The sequence below is a fragment of the Hippoglossus stenolepis genome, chromosome 9 (assembly GCF_022539355.2).
Source record: "Hippoglossus stenolepis isolate QCI-W04-F060 chromosome 9, HSTE1.2, whole genome shotgun sequence".
Lineage (NCBI taxonomy): Eukaryota > Metazoa > Chordata > Actinopteri > Pleuronectiformes > Pleuronectidae > Hippoglossus > Hippoglossus stenolepis.
In genome coordinates this window covers 25,038,654-25,056,745 of record NC_061491.1, presented here as the reverse complement: position 1 = coordinate 25,056,745, position 18,092 = coordinate 25,038,654, and the positions used below count along the sequence as shown (strand labels likewise).

The following is an 18,092-nucleotide window of genomic DNA, read 5'->3' as shown; positions in this document are numbered from 1 at the left end:
TGCAGTGAAAAGACGCCCGGTCCCAGTGTGAACTTTGCTGCCAGAAACAATTAAGCCATGTTCAGTCATGAAAATTGGGGTCCGACAGTTTGTCTTTCGTGTGTGAGGATCAGAGCAGGAGATGGTCTGAGTCCGACGCGTTCGCAACAACAGGAACATTGGCGTCGGTTCGTTTCACCAAAATCTCTCGAATCTCGTGGACTTTCCGAGTTGACGTCTTCTTCAGTATCTCATACGTGTATGGCTCCTCTTTTTCATCCTGAGATGTTAGTATTTGTTTTTTTGGTCTAGAAACATCAACACGCCCACTTGTTTGCTGTGAAATTCCTGGATATTTCCCTGTTGTATTCACAGGGGCTTATTCGGACGTTTTCCAGATGTCAGTAGGGGGCTGGCAAGACAAGTTGTGTAGAATGTTCAGAGCAACCCACTCAGACTTGTCGCATTCTCTCTCAATATTTCAGGAAGAGTGGCTTTAATTTGATTTTAGTCTCTGTGGAAACTTTGCACTTTTACTTGCAGCCAATTCAAACAAACTGCTTTTACAGCCTATTAGCCTGAGGTGTTGCATTTTAAAAGCACCAGAAGTTTAAAATGTTCATTGTTTGCTGCTTGTTTAAACTTCCCATCTGTCAGCAACACTAAATCATCTTCATCAAGTTGTTTGTTCGATTTGAGAAGAGACAAGAAAAACTTGTAGAAGACAGTCTCATCAGTTTTCACTTCTTTATTTACTCAAACGATTATTTCTCCCAACAATGGATCTTCGCTCTCGCTGCCAGACGATGGGTAACGTCACCTGAAAGCCTCGTGTGGTGTCAGGTTGGCCTCCGTCGTGTCTCAAACTGAGGAAGTGTCTACGGAGCCCCGAGGCCTCAGGGCATCGTCTGTTCTCGTCCCTCCTCCCTCTGTCTCACTGGCACACTTAAGAACTTGTTAGTTCCTAAAAGGCCAACTATCTATGAGGCCTCGCAGAGATACTTGTTTCACCCAAGGTAATTGCTATTTTTCCAGTGCTGTGATAGCGATTGTAAATTCATCACAAGGGTTTTCTGAGAGTTATTTGTAAACGTGTGTGTGTGTGTGTGTGTGTGTGTGTGTGTGTGTGTTCCTGCTCGTCAAAGATGACAGCACAATATTCTGCAAAAAAAGGCTGATCGGCGTGTAACTGTTGTCATAGCAACTGTGGAACCTGGCTTTGTCTCCTGTTCATCGCAGGAGTATTTTTTTTTTCGCTCCTCACACAGAGACAAAAAAAATAAAAACCTTGTCGTGTACTTCCGTCCTTTTCTTACTTCTTGCTTTTTTGCAGCCGTTGCAAACAAATACTTGTTCAGATGTGCGACTTTCACCTTGTGGAGAGTCTCATGAAACCACTTCAGGATCCGGGGCCACGAGGGTTCGGCACCTGTTCCACGTCTGTCATGTAACACTCATGTGCTATAGTGCAGCACATTGTGCAGCAGACGCCCACACACATCTTTTACAGTCCCTTTTTCACTTTACTGCTGCTCAGCCCAGTCCACACTACGTATATGTCAGGCTTTCATTTTGTGAAACAGGCTTCGGTTTCATATTCAAACCAAGTTCTTATGTCGTCTATTGATTTGTTTTCCTAGTCTCAAGCTATTGATTACGTCTCGATGACACATTGGTAGTTGATTGCATAAAAGCAATCTTTGGTTAAAGGCTTCATCCAAACTGCAACAAACTGCTGCAGGACCTTGATGATTCTGAAAATAATGAGTGTATATGAGGGTGAGATGACATAATATCCTGGGAGACACGATTCTGGATAAAATTTGATTCTAGATTTTGTTGCTTAGAATTGAGATCACAATCTGTATTTACGTTATGTTTTTAAATGAAATAGGCAGGTTTGATATTAGATTTTTCTTCTTCCTGCTCTTTTTTTTTGTTCATGGAATGTGTATTAGTTTATATACGTGTTTATACGTTTCCTTCGCCTCCACAGCTTTGTGTGGTTGTACTTTGTGGTGACGTTTCTGTTTGTGTTAATGGTAAATAAACGGTATTTTACAAGGTTTTGATGTTGATCCTCAAACCTTTCAGCTGAGATTGTTGTTGTTTTTTAAAGGGAGTTCCAACTGGCAAAAACATTTCTCTCACTGGCTTGATTTCACCTTTGGTTTTCTTCTACTGTGTGTTAACACCGTCATAATTCAAATTCTGCAGAATCGTTGTCAATTAGAAATGACATTGCATATAACTGTGGATTGAGATCAGGATTAATTGTGCAGCCCTGATAGTGACTGTGCTTATGTTGTTTGCATCTTGTGTTGACTACAAATTCCTCGTCCATGGGGAATAGCAGTGTTTAGTTCTCTGTCACTCACTGGCAGAGGCATCTCAGTCTAACTTCAAATGAACTGCATTCAGCTCTAAATAGGCTCCAAGACTTGAGTTGTCTATCTTATCGTTTCACACATGACCCCTATGTTTAACCTGCGCACAGACAGCGGATGCATTTCTCCTTTAAACCAACACAAAAACACACATGCGTGCACAACAACATGCACACGCTTAACCTCCTGGTCTGCTGAGTGTCATGTGACCGGCTGGTGGAGGAGGGTGAAGCAAGGCCCAGGCTTAATTAAGCTGAAGCCAATCAGAGAAGATGGAGTAGGACACTGTTGTCTGGCGCCTTGGGGTTTCTCAGCTCCCGCGGACTCATCTGTCTCACACACACACACACACACACACACACACACACACACACACACACACACACACACGTGATGAACTTCCAGTCGCATAGACACTTGATGCAAAAACAACAAACCAACACAAAATAAGATACTTTGCACATGAAGTGTGTGTGTGTGTGTGTGTTTGTGAGCATACACACTCAGTTTGGTTTCTGTTTGTCGGTTAATGAAATGGTGGTAGAACCTCTGGAATGCAGTTTTTTTCTATGACTTTTTATTTCTGCTTTGTCATGGGAAGTTAGTTGTGCGTGTGCATTAAAACTCTCCCACTCCCCCGTGCCATGGAATATCATGGCATCATCAAAATAAAAATGATTACCTTGTGTTTTGTTAGGCCATCACACCTGGGGACTATTAGAGGACTATTATTTAAAACTCCATTCCAACATGATCCAAACACTTTAAAGTTAGAATAGTTAAGATTTTAGTCTTAACTGTAGATACCATAGTAACAGAAGTGCAGTTGGAATCAAAATCTTAGACATTATTTGACTAAACAACTCCTGACCTGACCCCCGAAGGATCCTCTTTACAGCAAAGGCACAAATTCAAGACCCTGTCACGAAAAACATGCTCACAAATACTAAATCTGCAGCACGTCTGAGGTTTGTTCTGATTAATACGCACCGTTCTCTGAGCAATTATTTTCATGAAAGAGAAGATGTCAGAATCATCTGTTGTCATTGAAGACAGACAGCGACGTCAACAGCACACACACACACACACACACACACACACGATGATGAACAGTCCTGACCACGCCGCTGACAACTCCAATCATCTGCCAGTCGCCAACAAGGCCGACAAGAAGCAGATGATGTCAGTTCCCCCTCTTTATTGAGTTATCAGGTTGATTGAGTGTAATTGAGCAATGCATCGGAGTGCAGGGAGAAGACACCAAGCCTCTGGAGAGACTGGAGGAGGAGGAAGGGGGTTTCAGGAACCAGGAAACGCTGTGTGGCACCAGGGCCATGAGATTAGAGCTGACAATGACTGACGATTACTAGCTGCCTCGAAATCATCCAATAAGAGCGAGCGAGGCCTTCAACCAGAGGAAGAACTTGAGTCATGCAAAGCTGTCTTTATCTTTATCTGCTGTTAGAACTGAGAGCGTCTATATGAATCATTGTTTAAAAGATGGAGTCATGAAAGTCTATGAGGGATTGAATTGCCTCCTCCAAGGCTGATTGGCCACTTTACTACCTCATTGCATCTGTTGCCCTGTTTATTTGGATACGTTTAATTTAAAGCTGCCAAAACTGCTGTAGATCTGTTCAGAGCAGCATCACACCTGCGGGGGGGTGAAGATGCACCTTCAGTAGAGATATTTGGTCGCATTGGCGTTTAGTGAAAGCATGACAGCTTGTGTAGGCCAGTGAGAATTATCATCAGAATGTGGCAGTGAGGAAGAATCATCATTGCCATTTCCTGTTGACCCGCCCCAGGTTAAAATCAACCAATCAGTCAATATTTCTACCACCAGACTCTTAAAAACATTTTCATCTTTCATCTGCTGTTCTAAACAATGAATCTTAAAGTCTTTTTCATTTTCTTTGAAATAGAGAATTCATAAAGCGTCCATAAATATGAAAATTGACGAAGTTATTCTTTTGGCAATATTGTTTTCTCTGCGACTGAAACCGGCCTGGATATCTTTTCTTCTCTCAGCCTAATTGAAGTGAAGCCTCCGGAGTTCGATGCATTTAGGAGAGAATTTCTTGCGATGATTTGGTTGTTTACTTTATCCTCACAATTCCCTCATTTATTTTTCATCCCCCTTCACTCACAAGCTCACTCACTTTCCCAGCTCTTATAGTGCAGGAATTCATATTCAGCTTAAAAGTAACATAAAACTCATGAATAACTGCATAGAATTATAACACATGATTCAAGACTTTTCAGCTCCAACTTCTCTCGTATTTGTATCATTTCCTTTTCTCTTCATTTTTTTATTTTTTTAATCAATTCAAAGCTGCTTATTTGTTGACTGGGCAGTTTTCTGAAAACAAACTCTCCATTCAAAGCAGGAGCTGGCAAGAAAGTTTGTTTCTAGTTTATCCTTTAACTATAGACGCACATGCATTTCACTCATTTGTCCAAAAAGTCACTAGATTATTTGCTATGGGTGCTAGTTTGAAAAAAGAAAAGGTGTAAATTAAACTACCTGTGGTCAAATTGCCTTGTGGATAATGTGGGTTTTTGACAAGGAAGAATAAAAGCATGGAATAAAAAAGACAAAACTGTCGATAATACTGCTCTTCAAACTTAAAACCTCATAGCAGTGCAACCCTGAATCTGTGGAGTATTAAGCAACATTTCACAACGTGTCAGTGTGGTGACCTTATGGTGAAAATGATGTTGATACCCTATACGTTTACTGGTTTTATGTTTTGTTTTGCTTGAGTGTTCTCCTTCATTTCTAAACTGTGCAACAGAACAGAACAGAAATGGGGCGATGTGGGTTTCGGGCAGAAACTGACACGAAACACTAAAAGCAAAAATATGTTTGTATGAAGCACTTTCCTGAACGACGTATGATTTTGTCAACATTTTCCACCATTATTGTCAAACAGCGTATCATAACAATTCACTATCTTCTCAATGCTAGTTCATCACACCCAGCGATGCTGCGTAGGCTGCTATGCTCACCGAGTTCGCCGAGGTGGCAGATGTGAGCACTAATGGGATGAGCGAAATGCTTTTGTTGTGAAAACATTTTAAAGCTAGTGTTGCTCACAATGGAATACCGGTAGCGCAAAAGTAGCCTCGTCATTCAACGGGGGGGTTCCTATCAAGGGCTCATATAAATTGTCATGACATCCTTTGGGGGCCATATTCATTTACTGAATACTTACAGTCGAGTCACTCTGACCCGTAACGCGATATCTGAAACTGCTTCTCCTTTTCCTTCTGATGTCAGATGGTAGTGATGATGATGCTCCTATCAGGTGGTTTCTGGGTCAGTCAGTCATGAACAGACGTTTGGAGGTCTTTTTTAAAGAGTTTTGAATCACAGCACACAGACCGTTCTAGAAATTTAGCAGAGGGAGATCGTTGTTGTCTCATAGCTCAATGATTTCATCGTCAGGCACATCAGCTGGTTCCACATTAAACCACTTAACAGGTATTTTCAGTTCCTTTTGTTTACTTTTCGTGTCCTGAAACCTTTCAACCGAATACCTGAAGGAGTTTTGCAAACTCAGCAGCTTATTTAGGTGTATTAGCTTCTTGCAGAGTCGTCAAACTCAAAAAATTCCCCTTCTGATAAATGTTTCAGCTTCTTTTTAGCTCCCTCACCACAAACCTCCCCTGCACATCTCCTGTCAGACTGTTCGCCTGGTGAAAGCTGCACACAGACACCGAAGAGCATTTACTTTGTCCAAGCACATTTATCCTTGCAACTCACCCACTGGTGTCTCCAGCTGACTTGCTTGAGATTTGCCTTTTTCATCACTGACTGTATCCTCATGGATTAGGTTCACTGGTTTTGTCTTTTACATGATGCCTGTCAGCGATGACATGCAACAGCCTCATGTGTTTCCTTCCCTGTGACCTGCAGGCAAACAGACAGAAGGAACCACCCTGAAGGAAATGTTACTGCTTTGTGTTATTTTTATTATATTTGCCTATAGTTGCCTTTTATTTTGTATTGTCTTGTGGGACAGGTCAAATTGTCTCATGCGTCATATACGTCCCAGAGGCTAAAGGTCCTCCACCCCTGGTCACACATAACATATATGTGTGTATACATGCAAACAATTCGTGGATTTTAACATTGTGTCACTGGACAGATCTGCCTTTCATTTCATGTTTGCTGTATAGTCTTTGCTGTTGCCTGATGTAGATGCGCTGGAGGCTGAGTTGTCATTATACTGCACTTCCTTTAAATACATGTCAGTCATTGTTTATATACATATGAATATGTGTATCGTGCGTCAGACAGGAAGCGTTATTATCATTTAACCTGAAGCATGATTTGTTTTCCTAACCCTAAACAACCTATTTATCTTGAACAACAACATCCCGTGTACAGTGACTGTGAGTCATGACTGACCGACTGAGTCTGACAGGAAAATGCCAGTTTTAATGCTGCATCTTCAGTTCACTCTCTGAAATCACATATGTGCTAAATAATGCAGTTCAGTTCTGAAAGACGTTGATGCAGTTTGACCATTTATAGAAAATACATAAATGAAAAACAGCACATCCTTGACTCTGTCCTGTTTCCTCCTCTCCAGACACTCTCTCAGTGCCTCGCTGGTCCCCACAGATTCCCCGAAGAGATCTGGGAAACTCAATAAAACACAGGTAGGCCTCAAGCAAAGTGTGTAGGTGTGTGTTTTTTATGTGCATACACTCATACATATGTGATAGAGTTCCCGTGCAATTAAAAAAGAGCCTCTTGCATAACTCATCTCCCTTTCTGTCTTTGTCTGTCTCTCTCGTCCTCTCTCACCCTGCTTGACTCTAAATGCTACTGATCAAAAAAGTAAAACAATAGCCCGGTAGTTGTGGGATCTCAACAGCCTCCAGAACGTGGGTGTTGTGCAGCTGAGAGTCACGGAGGTGCAGGGAGAAGCTCTGAGCCTCATCACACGCAGCCAAACTGAGCACAAATGTAATTTATAGAGCTTTTATTTGAAGATTAGTACTGATTTTAAGAGAAACGCCATTATTATATCTGACCGTCTCCAATTTGCATATTTCAAACGTGTGCCCTTGATCGCATTGTTTGCCTCTCAGGAGAAGTGCATTTGCGTAGCTGGCGCACGTTGCACCTCTGTGGCTGTCGGACCGTTTTCCCTGCATTTCCTGATGCAGAATCTGCCCTTGATGTCACGTCACTGTTCGTATTTGACAGCGGAATCCACAAAGAACTCCATCAGGGGTCGGGTGGAGCTGCGGCCGTCAATTGAGCTGAAGGAGGAGCCTAATAAAGAGATTTGAAATCTGTCAAACTGCATTAGTCATCTGCCATTAGCAGCCAGCCGCACTGCCAGCACGCAGCCGCAGCATCAGTAAATACAGCCAATGGTCGCATATGCACTTTAACCGCTCGGCGTGTATGTGCAGGGAATTGCTGTTGCTGCAAAGCCCGTTGTGGATTTGTTAGATTGACAAGTGACTGTGTGGGACTGTGTGAGATTGGTGGAGGCCTCTGAGCTCCTCTAACTACGACTGATTGTTGCAGCGATGTAAACCCCGCGGCCTCAGTGCTGCGCTGCTAAGCGACCGTCAGAGATGTTCATTTGCACAGGGTTGCTGGAGAAATGAAAATGAAGTGGGTCCAAATCAAATCAGCAGGTGTGGGGAGATTGGGCGGGTGAATACTTTCTCTGAGGCAGCGTCTTCAGGCGTCTGTCATCCTCACAGAAAGGTTACGCTGGGAATGCGAGGCCTTCTGCAGAAGCAAGTGTTCCTTTAACCCACAGCTATGTGTCCCACAGATGTGCAACAAGCTGAAAGCCATGTTCTGACTTTTAAAAAAATGTCCTTATCTCACTCGCTCTTCTTCTGCCTGCAGGTTTTCCACAAAGTATTGGATGTCCCAGACCTGCATAGTGTGTGGAAAGGGAATGTTGTTTGGACTGAAATGTAAAAACTGCAAGTAAGTTATTAAGCCTTTTTTTAAGTCTTTAGTTATTCGTGCCTTCTTACAAGTATTTAAGGAGATCTGTTGTTATTATTAGTTTTTCAAGGCGAAACATTCATGAACCATTTAGTTCTCATCCCACTTGAGTAAAGTACTAATTGGCATCTTTTGTCGGTTTCAACATTTTTTAAAATTTCTATATTTATATCCCTAACCCAAATTGAATGGGTTCCTACCTGGTCTCTGCCTCATCTGTCCATCAGACATTTGGTGCAAACTGGTGCAGTAATTCCTGCGTAGATCTGCAACTAGACAAACACTGAATCCATTTCCTGTGTTTTTCTTTGCAATCAGGCTGAAGTGCCACAACAAATGCACCAAAGAAGCCCCACCTTGCCATTTACTGATCATACAGCGAGGCGGACGAGAATCTCTCAAAGGTATTTTTCTTCATGCAACCTTCCACTCAAAGCTTTCCCATATTCCTTAAATGGTAAAATGTTAAGATTCTTCTGAAAGCCATGTAGTTTTTTCAATTTTCTTGAGAAAGACAAAAATAGTATACATTGCAGTAATACCACATACAGTACTTCAACAGTTCAATGTTTAGTACCGTCTTGGATGGAATGATTTGAAAGCGAAAGTAAATTGTGTTTCCATTGATTTGAATGCATGCTGATCTCCCAGTTATTCCAAAGTTGACCTGTTTACATGTACAACAGTAGTTTGCTGTTGACCACTAAAGAAGTGTAGTAGTGACTTTTTAACTGAATATTATGAGCAGCCTAACTGATTACTGTTTAAATAACTTGTTCTGGTTTGTTTGTGGATGTTTTAATCAGGAACACAACTAGATTTCCTGATTTTGAACCCCGGCGGCTTTCTGTCCTCATGATTATTCATATATTTTAATACATTTGAGTCCCGAGAGCTGCTGAAGATACTTTTTTCCTGTTATTTCCCAATTTTAAAAGAGTGAAAGCTTCTGCTGGTTGTAGCAGATAAAAAGTTATATCTGCTGATTAATGAAGCCACTTAGGTTTGACAAATGTGATTACGTCATGCGCTGAAGAAAAAAAATCCATTATCTGCTATCAGAATTGAGATTCTTTTGTCCTTTCTCTGCCCCCCTTCCCCCTCTCCCCCTAATAAGATCCCCAAGGAACGACTCAAGGTAAAGAACACTGATTAAACTTCTTCTATCCTACGTTAGTAAGCAAGAGTGACAATTTCTAAAAGACAGTTTGCTTTAAGGAATTATTTTAGCAGTGTCTGTATGCGATAACAAATGGAAGTTGTTCAAGAAAGGGCATTTTGTTCATTTTTCACGTTAGAAGCAGACCCTGATAATAAGTTTCTTTCCATTTTACTAAAGCTATTAGGTGAGTATTGTCTTGTGTGTTTTAATTGTTCCCCTGTGGTTCTGTTCCGAAGTAGCTCGTCTGGTACGGACAGAATCAGTGCCATGTGACATCAACAACCCGCTCAGGTACACGGACCTGCACATCAGTCAGACGCTCCCCAAAACCAACAGAATCAACAAGGTAAGTGGAAGGAAATGAAGTGTGTGTAACAACCTGTCCTACATATCACATTCCTTTCCGTTTTGGGAGCCCTGGAAAATGGTTGTGAGTCATCCAGTCACTCCCAGGGGATCGTGAAACCATACGGAAATATCTTCAGCAATGTTGATGTTTACACGGATGGATTTTTTTTTTCTCACACAATGTTTTCATCTAACAACTGCTGCTCCTGTTGAGAGGAAATAAACAAGTTTGCTGTCAATACTCAAGACGATGGAAATCCTGCGTGTCAGGAAAGAAAGTGAACCTGTAATGTGAGACCAATACAAACACACCACTGTCTTTTCTTCTGGTAAGCAGATCCTTTGTTTACAGTTTCAGGCTCGTTAACTCGGTTCAAAACCATCAAGGTGGAAATGCTGAGTTTGCGTTTTCAGAAATGAGGGTTTGTATTTTGTCAACACATCTAATACAACTTAAGGGCACAATCACAATAACCTTCAACTCAGATCACCTCAAAGACTCCTAACGACCCTCAGAGTTTAATACCTGGAAGTTAGAAGTGAAGAAGCCTCTTGGATGAGAGGTGAAACGTCTTCAAGAAACTCAACCAAGTCCAGTTGACCTGTTTTCAGCACGTGAACACACAGCTTGACACCACTGTTCTTTCCCTGTCTCCCTGTTTAGAGAATTAGAATTGGAAGGACTAGATCTCCTGTAAGTCCCATGAACTGTTGGTATTAGAGCCTTAAGTCACCGATGTCAGAAACAAAACGAATTGTGGTTTTTTGGAAATGGGAAATTAGCCGTTTGAAATTCCGTCTAACCCGTCGTCCAACCTCCTCGTACAGACACCTTATGGGGTCATTCTTTACAGGAGGACATTCTCCCGGTAGATCATTGAAAATATATAAAAGTCTTCAGCTGTGTTGATGTTTACACAGATGGATTTCTTTATTGTGTTGCTGCCGGCACATCTGACAACTGCTGTTAATGCTATGATGGAAAGAAAGTGAACCTGTAATGTGAGACCACTTCAAATGCACAACATTCACATCCTTTGTCTTCCTTGTTTATAGTTTCAGTCTATATGATTACAGACGGTGGAAATGCTGAGTTTGATAGTTTAGATATGGGTTTGTATTTGTTCCCATGGGAAGGTCGGAATAATAAATAACTTCGCACGACACTAAAGGTTTTCTTCGGGCATTTGTGCAAATCTTTAGAGGGCATCGAAATCTTGGAAGTTCCAGTGACACTAAAACTTTCCCTTGTGTGCAATGTATGTCCAATAACCAATGTTATTGTTGAATGGAGACATATTTTAGTAGAAGACAATTCTGTCGCCAACCCTTGTTAATACACAGAAGATACATAGAATTGTCTTTGACTGGTTTCATTCGGAGTCACACATTGACCAGTAAAAGATAGTAATACTATCACTATCAGCTGTTATTATAACGTTAATTTGTAGAGTTGGTTGTACACAGATTTTTACTTCATTCATTATAAATTGTATATACTTTGCATTTTTTTTTCAGATCGTTTTTCAAAGCGTAGCCTGAATCTTTAGATTGATTTCCCTCCTTCCAGGAAGCCGCTGAGTTCGCGTCACATCCAGCGCAGACGTATAAACTTGCTCGAGGAACGTAATCCATCACACTGAAAAGTTTCTTCCGTCTTTTATGTTCTGTCAGTTACATTATCATCACGTTGCAGTTAAATCTGTTGTTGCATTCAAGAACGCTCTGTCATCGGAGGTTTCACAGTACAAGTTGTTTTTTTTCCCACCAGGTTCTGCTTACTTTCAGTCTGTCGGATTACATTTTCCAACTGTAATTAATGTAATGCTTTTCAGCAGAGTCGGCTCAATCTGGAGAGACGTATTGAAAAAAAGTGATAATTTAGGAGTTGTTACTGAAAAAAGTGGCACTCAAGCAGACTTCGGTTGAGTAGAACCTGTTCTGAAACCATTAAATTAAGCCATTATTAGAAATGAAATGAAATCTCAGAGTCTAGACAGTGGATGATGTTGTAGATGTAAAAAAAATAAACGAGTTTGGTAACAGAGACGTTGCGTCTTCAGTTTGAAACCTGAACAGATCCTGGAGCAGGATTATTGAGAAACTGGATTGGACCCTGGTGGAGGTGGAGGTGACATAGACAGCGCAAAGGACTATTTAATATTCTTCCAGCAAAACCCTGATAGATTAGCCTTCTTGGTGAGATGCGATCGCTTTAATTGAACAGTTGGAATATGCACAAATGTGAGGAGGATATGAATTTAAAGTAGTTTTTCCTAATTCAATTAGCCAAACGTATTTCCCCTCATGTTGGAGCTTCTTTGAATGCACCACTCAGGATAGTTTGGAGACACTTAAACAGTGATAACACATCTTTGTCAGGAAAGTAAAGGCAGCATATTGCACATTGTGATGAATTACCTCTGTCAGGAGAGTTTCAATTTGAAATGAATGTAACCAAGTGCTGCCTGGAAGGTAGAAAATCAATTTAGATACGTGGTATAATTCACTGAGATGCAGAGAACAATGAAGAAGAGTTTCATCTTAAAACTTTCAATATCCAGAATATTGAAATTTTAAGTAAGGCTTTTTCGTTGACCCTCTGTTTCCTGTGTCTTGTCAGGATCACATCCCAGTCCCGTACCAGCCGGACTCCAGCAGCAATCCCTCATCCACCACCTCCTCCACCCCGTCCTCTCCAGCTCCGCCCCTGCCCAGCAGTGCCACGCCCCCCTCGCCCCTACACCCCTCCCCGCAGTCGGCACGGCAACAGAAACAGTTCAACTTGACAGGTATGAGAGAGTTCTGACCAATGACTGTAGATAAAGACGGACAGCGTACTCCTCCACTTCCTCCCACTGTACAAAAAATGAAGCCCAAATATCTTGGATGCGGGCGCAGCCATCTTGTGCCACTGACCTCGGTTGTATTGAGAGTCTGCACCGGTGCGACCAATCACGAGTCAGTCTCAGTTGTCAATCATGATCTTTTACCTAATTTTTAACATCAAATAACTAATTAAAACTTATCACAAACATTTTTTGTGATACTTGGACGAACACTTGGACAAACATCAGAACAAACCAATCTTTGACTTCTGTGACGTATTTTGACTTTTTCGTTTGGTCCGTCTTTATCGACGTGTTTGTCACCGAGGAAGCAATTAACCCTTCATGACTCACATTTTACGAGAGCATTAATATAAACAAATTTGACCTTTGATTGTGCAACGTTTTCTTCGGTTTTAGAAGTGACTCACTGATAATTGTTTGTTTCCAGTGTTGCAGTGTAAAGAGCAACTAATTATAACTAATTCATTGTGACTTATTACAAATTTAGCCCAAAAAACTATTGAACAAAACAACACAACATAGATAACGTCCCAAATCCAAAGCAATGTTAACAGTCGACCCAATGGTGGCACGAGAGGAAATAGGTGGATTGAGTTTGGGCCATTTCATATAATGACGATCCAGATGTTGTTTTGCACTGGCTTTGCTGTTCTTTGAGCCATACAGCTACCAAGGCTAAAAAACCTTTAGCAACTTTATGTAGAACTGTATATGTGCAACCTACATGTGAATAAACAGGATTTCTGAGATTTCTAATTTGTGCTGTGCAGTAGAACTGGGTCTTAGGATCTGATTTGTCTCTTTTTTCCGCAGCCTCCAGTTACTTCAAATACAAACAACAGTTCATCTTTCCAGGTACGTCCCTCGTAACTGATCATTACCCCTACCCATGATGCACTGCTGCTAGCCCAGGATGAGTGAGGAGGAGGAGGAGGGAGGAAGGGTTCTTTTGATGTGGATGGTGATTTTCATCTCCTCATCTCGTCTCATCTTTAAGACTCTTGGCCCCTACACCCACTCATTGCTCTCCTCATCCGGGCTCCTAATGACTTGTCAAAGCCTTTGCCTTTGTCCACACTGGTGCCACCCAGCCTCCGCTCGTTTGGCAGGTTATTACGGCTCAGACGACCTGGGGGGGTGTGAGGTGAAGTGTTGTCGAGATGTGCGCAGACGGGTTTTTTTGGGAATCCGTGCACACGGCGGTTCCCTGGTTCTGACTAATGCAGCCACCGGTGCTGTTATACTTTCTTCCACTTATATGTAATCAGCTGCCTTTTATAAGCCGCATAACAACACAGTCAATCATTACCACTTACTGTTGCTCCCATCAATCTAAAGCCATTACGCTCTTAAGTGGAACTAATGTCACTTTCTCGTCAAATAAAATTGACTGTAAATTTGGTTTGGAAAAAGTAAATTAATAAAAATCCATACAGCTCCAGGGGGCGATTCCAGTGTGATTTGACCAAGTGTTTGCTTTCTGTGTCACAAGGGACTCCAGCATATCCAAGCTTTTTGTTAGAAAGCCAGAATAAGCTGTACAGGTTGTCACAGGGATCACAGACATAGTTACACAGTGGACGACCGGCTCAGATTCACACCCCTGGATCATTCAGAGCCTGAAATCCTCCTGGCTCGCTGGTCTTTGGAGTAAATCCATGCACACATCCAATCAGGCCCCACAAAGAAAAAACAGAAACAGGTCCTCCTTGCTGTGAGGCGATGGTGCCAGCGACTAATGCACCGTGCCACAAAGGGAACGATTTCTGTGGCTCCCACTTTGTGGTAGAAATTGTCGGACTGTGCCAACGCAGGCGGCAAGCGTGGCGAGGAATCCTCCGATGTCTTTCAGAGGTGAATACAGAGCAACGGCCGACCCTGCTCCATCTTACATGTTGAACAGAGGAGCATCCTGAGAGTATAAGGAAAATCCAACTTTCTCTTTTTTCCATTATATGATGGTGCAGTAGGTCCTTCATGATCGACTTTCAACTGTTGAACTGTTGTTTATTAGGTATTAGACTTCTTCATCAGCATCTCCAAAATCAACGTTTCAGACAACACAATCCTGGAAGTTTGTAGAAGTTGTTAAAGCTGGTTTAAGGGAATCCCGACTCAACAGCTTGGGTTTTATTTATTGTTCAGTGTTTATCCTGCTGCCGTCTGTATCTTGCTTTAATTACGTTTTCCATCGGTGGTTTACCTTCACAGTACCTGAGGTTTACCTTCACATTATTAAACAGAGAGTTAGTTCTGTGCAGTCACCAGACTTAAGTCATTTCTTTCATAACGTCAGAGCCTGATGAAAGCGGTGAACCGAGGGTTCACAGTACAGATGTCTCACTGTTTACTGAAAAGAAGAAGACGACACTTTCTATCTCAAAGCTTCTTCTATCATGAAGGGACCAGACATTATTATTATACTATAATACCTAAACGATTGTAGTATTCTCCTATTATACTACTATAATACTTTTGTATTATTTGTACTATCTGTACTATTTTACTATTGCTATTATATTGATACATAATAGCAATAGCAAAAATTTAACCAGTGTTTACCATTTAGAAAAATGCTGTATTGTGATAATCAGTAAACTTGAATTAGTGTCTTCAACCATTAAAACATGATGCCTTATTTTTCCTTTTGAATGTTGGGGACATTACACACATTCAGCTGTATACTTTATATGGGAACTGAATGAAAAGTCTCCACTGGTATCAGAAGCTTATGTGTGAAAACAAAAGCAGCCCAAGCTGACCACTCTGACTCTGTATCTCTGCAGCAGCCGTAGGGAGTTACTATTCTTTAACCACACCATAAACATTTAATGCCGAACTATAAATCCAGCCTGAGATAAATCTGTCCCACTTACAGAGGATACCTTCCACTTCTTTTTTTAAAACCACTGACAGCAATACAAACAATGTTGAGGATTTAAATCCTAATTCATCGATATTTTGTGACTGTTTGCAGATGTTGCTCCGGAGGCTCCTCCCAGCAGAGCACCGCAGGTCATCCTGCACCCCGTCCTGTCTGAACCCGGGTGAGCAGAATCTCATTACCCGAGGAATTCAATGAAACCGCATGACTGCATTTTAAAAGAAAACAGTCCTTCTGATCTTCATCAGGCCCATCTCTTCTTTCCGTCGTCTTCCTCTCATCTGCATGCTCCCTCTTCTCCTCCTCCTCCTCCTCCTCTCTTTCTCTCTGTGGCCGCTGGTCAGAGGCCAAGTCAGATTTATTGGAGCAGATATTTGGGTGACAATTTCAGTGCGAGGGCCGACATGACGAATACTCAGAGACTAATGTCAGCATGGCCTTTCGTTCATGCTACACTTGGGATGCCAACTGGATTTCCAGTGGCTCTTTGAGGAAGCCAGTGGCCGCGTTAAAGCAACCGGAAGAGGAGGAGGAATGATGAGATGCCTTTCGACCCAGATGTTAATTAGATCAGGATCTCAATCTATCACAAGAAACAGGGCGAGAGAACCTGATTCTACAAGCGCACGGTCAATTGTGATGAAATCTGGATCCTACCCATGGATTCTAATGGTTTAATCAATAGCAAATATGGCCACAGTTAATTTTATTTTCGAAATATCAACACAGTCTTCCAAAGGTCTTGCGTCGAGGTACAGGACATGGGGCTGCACATGTTCGTGGATTAAATTTTTAAAAAATAGAAGAAGCTGTACTTGATGTCTTCACACCACATTTCTGTGGCAGCTGCCAGCTTTGAGATAAAGAATGGGAAGCAATGTCTGGAAATAATAAGAATCAGAAGAAAGTATGATAACAAATAATGGTACATGCACGTCACAGTGGGCTCCATTTGTGTTGGACTAGAAAAGGGTTTGTCAGATGGTTACTGTTGCATTCATTACCATAATGGTTACGATGTTTGTAAAGCTCATCTGCCAGTTTCGCACACAAATGCGTGAAGGATATGTTTTTTCTTTACAGGAGAAAAGATTGCGTCTCTGGCGTTCCCACTGTGCCAGATTGTGAATGAGCTGCATGGGCACACAACACAACCTTGTATCTATACATTCATCTATAGAGAGAACATCTATGTAATTGGGCTGGTGGAGAAAACAACCAGTCATTTCACAAAGACTGAAATCTGCCAGCCCCTCGCAGTCAAATGGGTTTGTAAGATCTGCACAGTTCGCCATGAAAAAATAATTTTGTCGTCAAGCATGTTTGCTCGTCTCTTTAGAAAAATGTTTTCTTGAGGTCTAACGTCGTTACAGTAAGTTCTGCAGAGTCGTGAAGGTGTTGCAGTTGTTCTGGTCTTTACAGTAGATCATTCTGCGATCCAGCCTCCCTGCCGGGGGGGTCGGGTGGAATATGAATTTCTCCACTGGGATGACTCAGAAACAGCGTCACATTATTTACCTCAAGAGCTGAGGAGATAAACCCCAGTTTAGTCCTGATCAACGCAGGCATATTAGTGCAGGTAACAGAAATCTGTGAGAATATACGAGGCTGTCTGCTCATTACTATTTCTGCACCTCTCATAATTTCTTCTCTTCACATCCCCACGATCTCTCATTCTTCACCTTTTCACGAGGCATTGAGACCCATATTCTTCTGATTTAATTAATGCTATTGTCCCTCCTCTCCCACACCTCCTTTGCTCTGGCAGCTGTTAGATCTCTCTGGTCTTAATGGCCTCGTCCCAGGGTTAATGATAGCCTGCCTCACACCCCCAGCACCCGGCAGGATCCCCTCATTAGAGCGCAGATCGAACCGGCGGTAGAGACCCTTGGCGCCGCAGGAATCACACATTATTTTAGAAGCTGCCTCACCTGTGGTCTTGGCCCAGAGTCCAGGAGTGCTTTGAGAGCCGGTGTTAATATACCACAGGAAGGTGGCGAGAGGTCACACAGCCAGTTATATGGACGGAGGAGGACGGGCTGCGGAGGGAAAGCAGGTTCCCTTTGTGTCGTGTCATCGGCGCCCACAGTGTAGGTGACAGTGTACATTCCAGGGTCAGAAACTAATAGGGACTCAGGGCGCGAATTCACTTGAGACTTCATAATATGAATGTGAAATTATAAATTAGGGTCAGAAAATGCCACCAGCAATTAGGAATGGCCTTTCTTACATTTCGTCCTGTTCACACTTTATTCACTTCGGTCAAATCACCTTGATATAATGTGCTTTTCCCCACATGTGGGCCACTGCAGGTGGTGACTGGGTAAACGGCTCTGGTCCAGTAATTATTTCCAGTGTGGTCTCGAATTTAAAAATTGATTTGAACATTTTTCAGAAACTAAAGAACAACAAGATACCTAAGATTGATTGTAAGTAAAAATTAAGACGGGAAGATAAAGTACTGGGACGTTTATTCAAATTTATCTCC

General features: G+C 42.0%; 1 protein-coding gene across 1 annotated transcript in view; it reads left to right on the top strand.

Annotated features, from left to right (window-relative positions):
* The window catches only part of ksr2 (kinase suppressor of ras 2), an 81,677-nt gene that overhangs the window by 49,649 nt on the left and 13,936 nt on the right, over nt 1–18,092 (top strand). Inside the window, 8 exon segments of the mRNA XM_047341070.1 lie at nt 6,968–7,037; nt 8,254–8,337; nt 8,677–8,762; nt 9,476–9,496; nt 9,757–9,866; nt 12,492–12,660; nt 13,534–13,575; nt 15,698–15,767. Of these exon segments, the coding sequence (XP_047197026.1) occupies nt 6,968–7,037; nt 8,254–8,337; nt 8,677–8,762; nt 9,476–9,496; nt 9,757–9,866; nt 12,492–12,660; nt 13,534–13,575; nt 15,698–15,767 (652 nt within the window).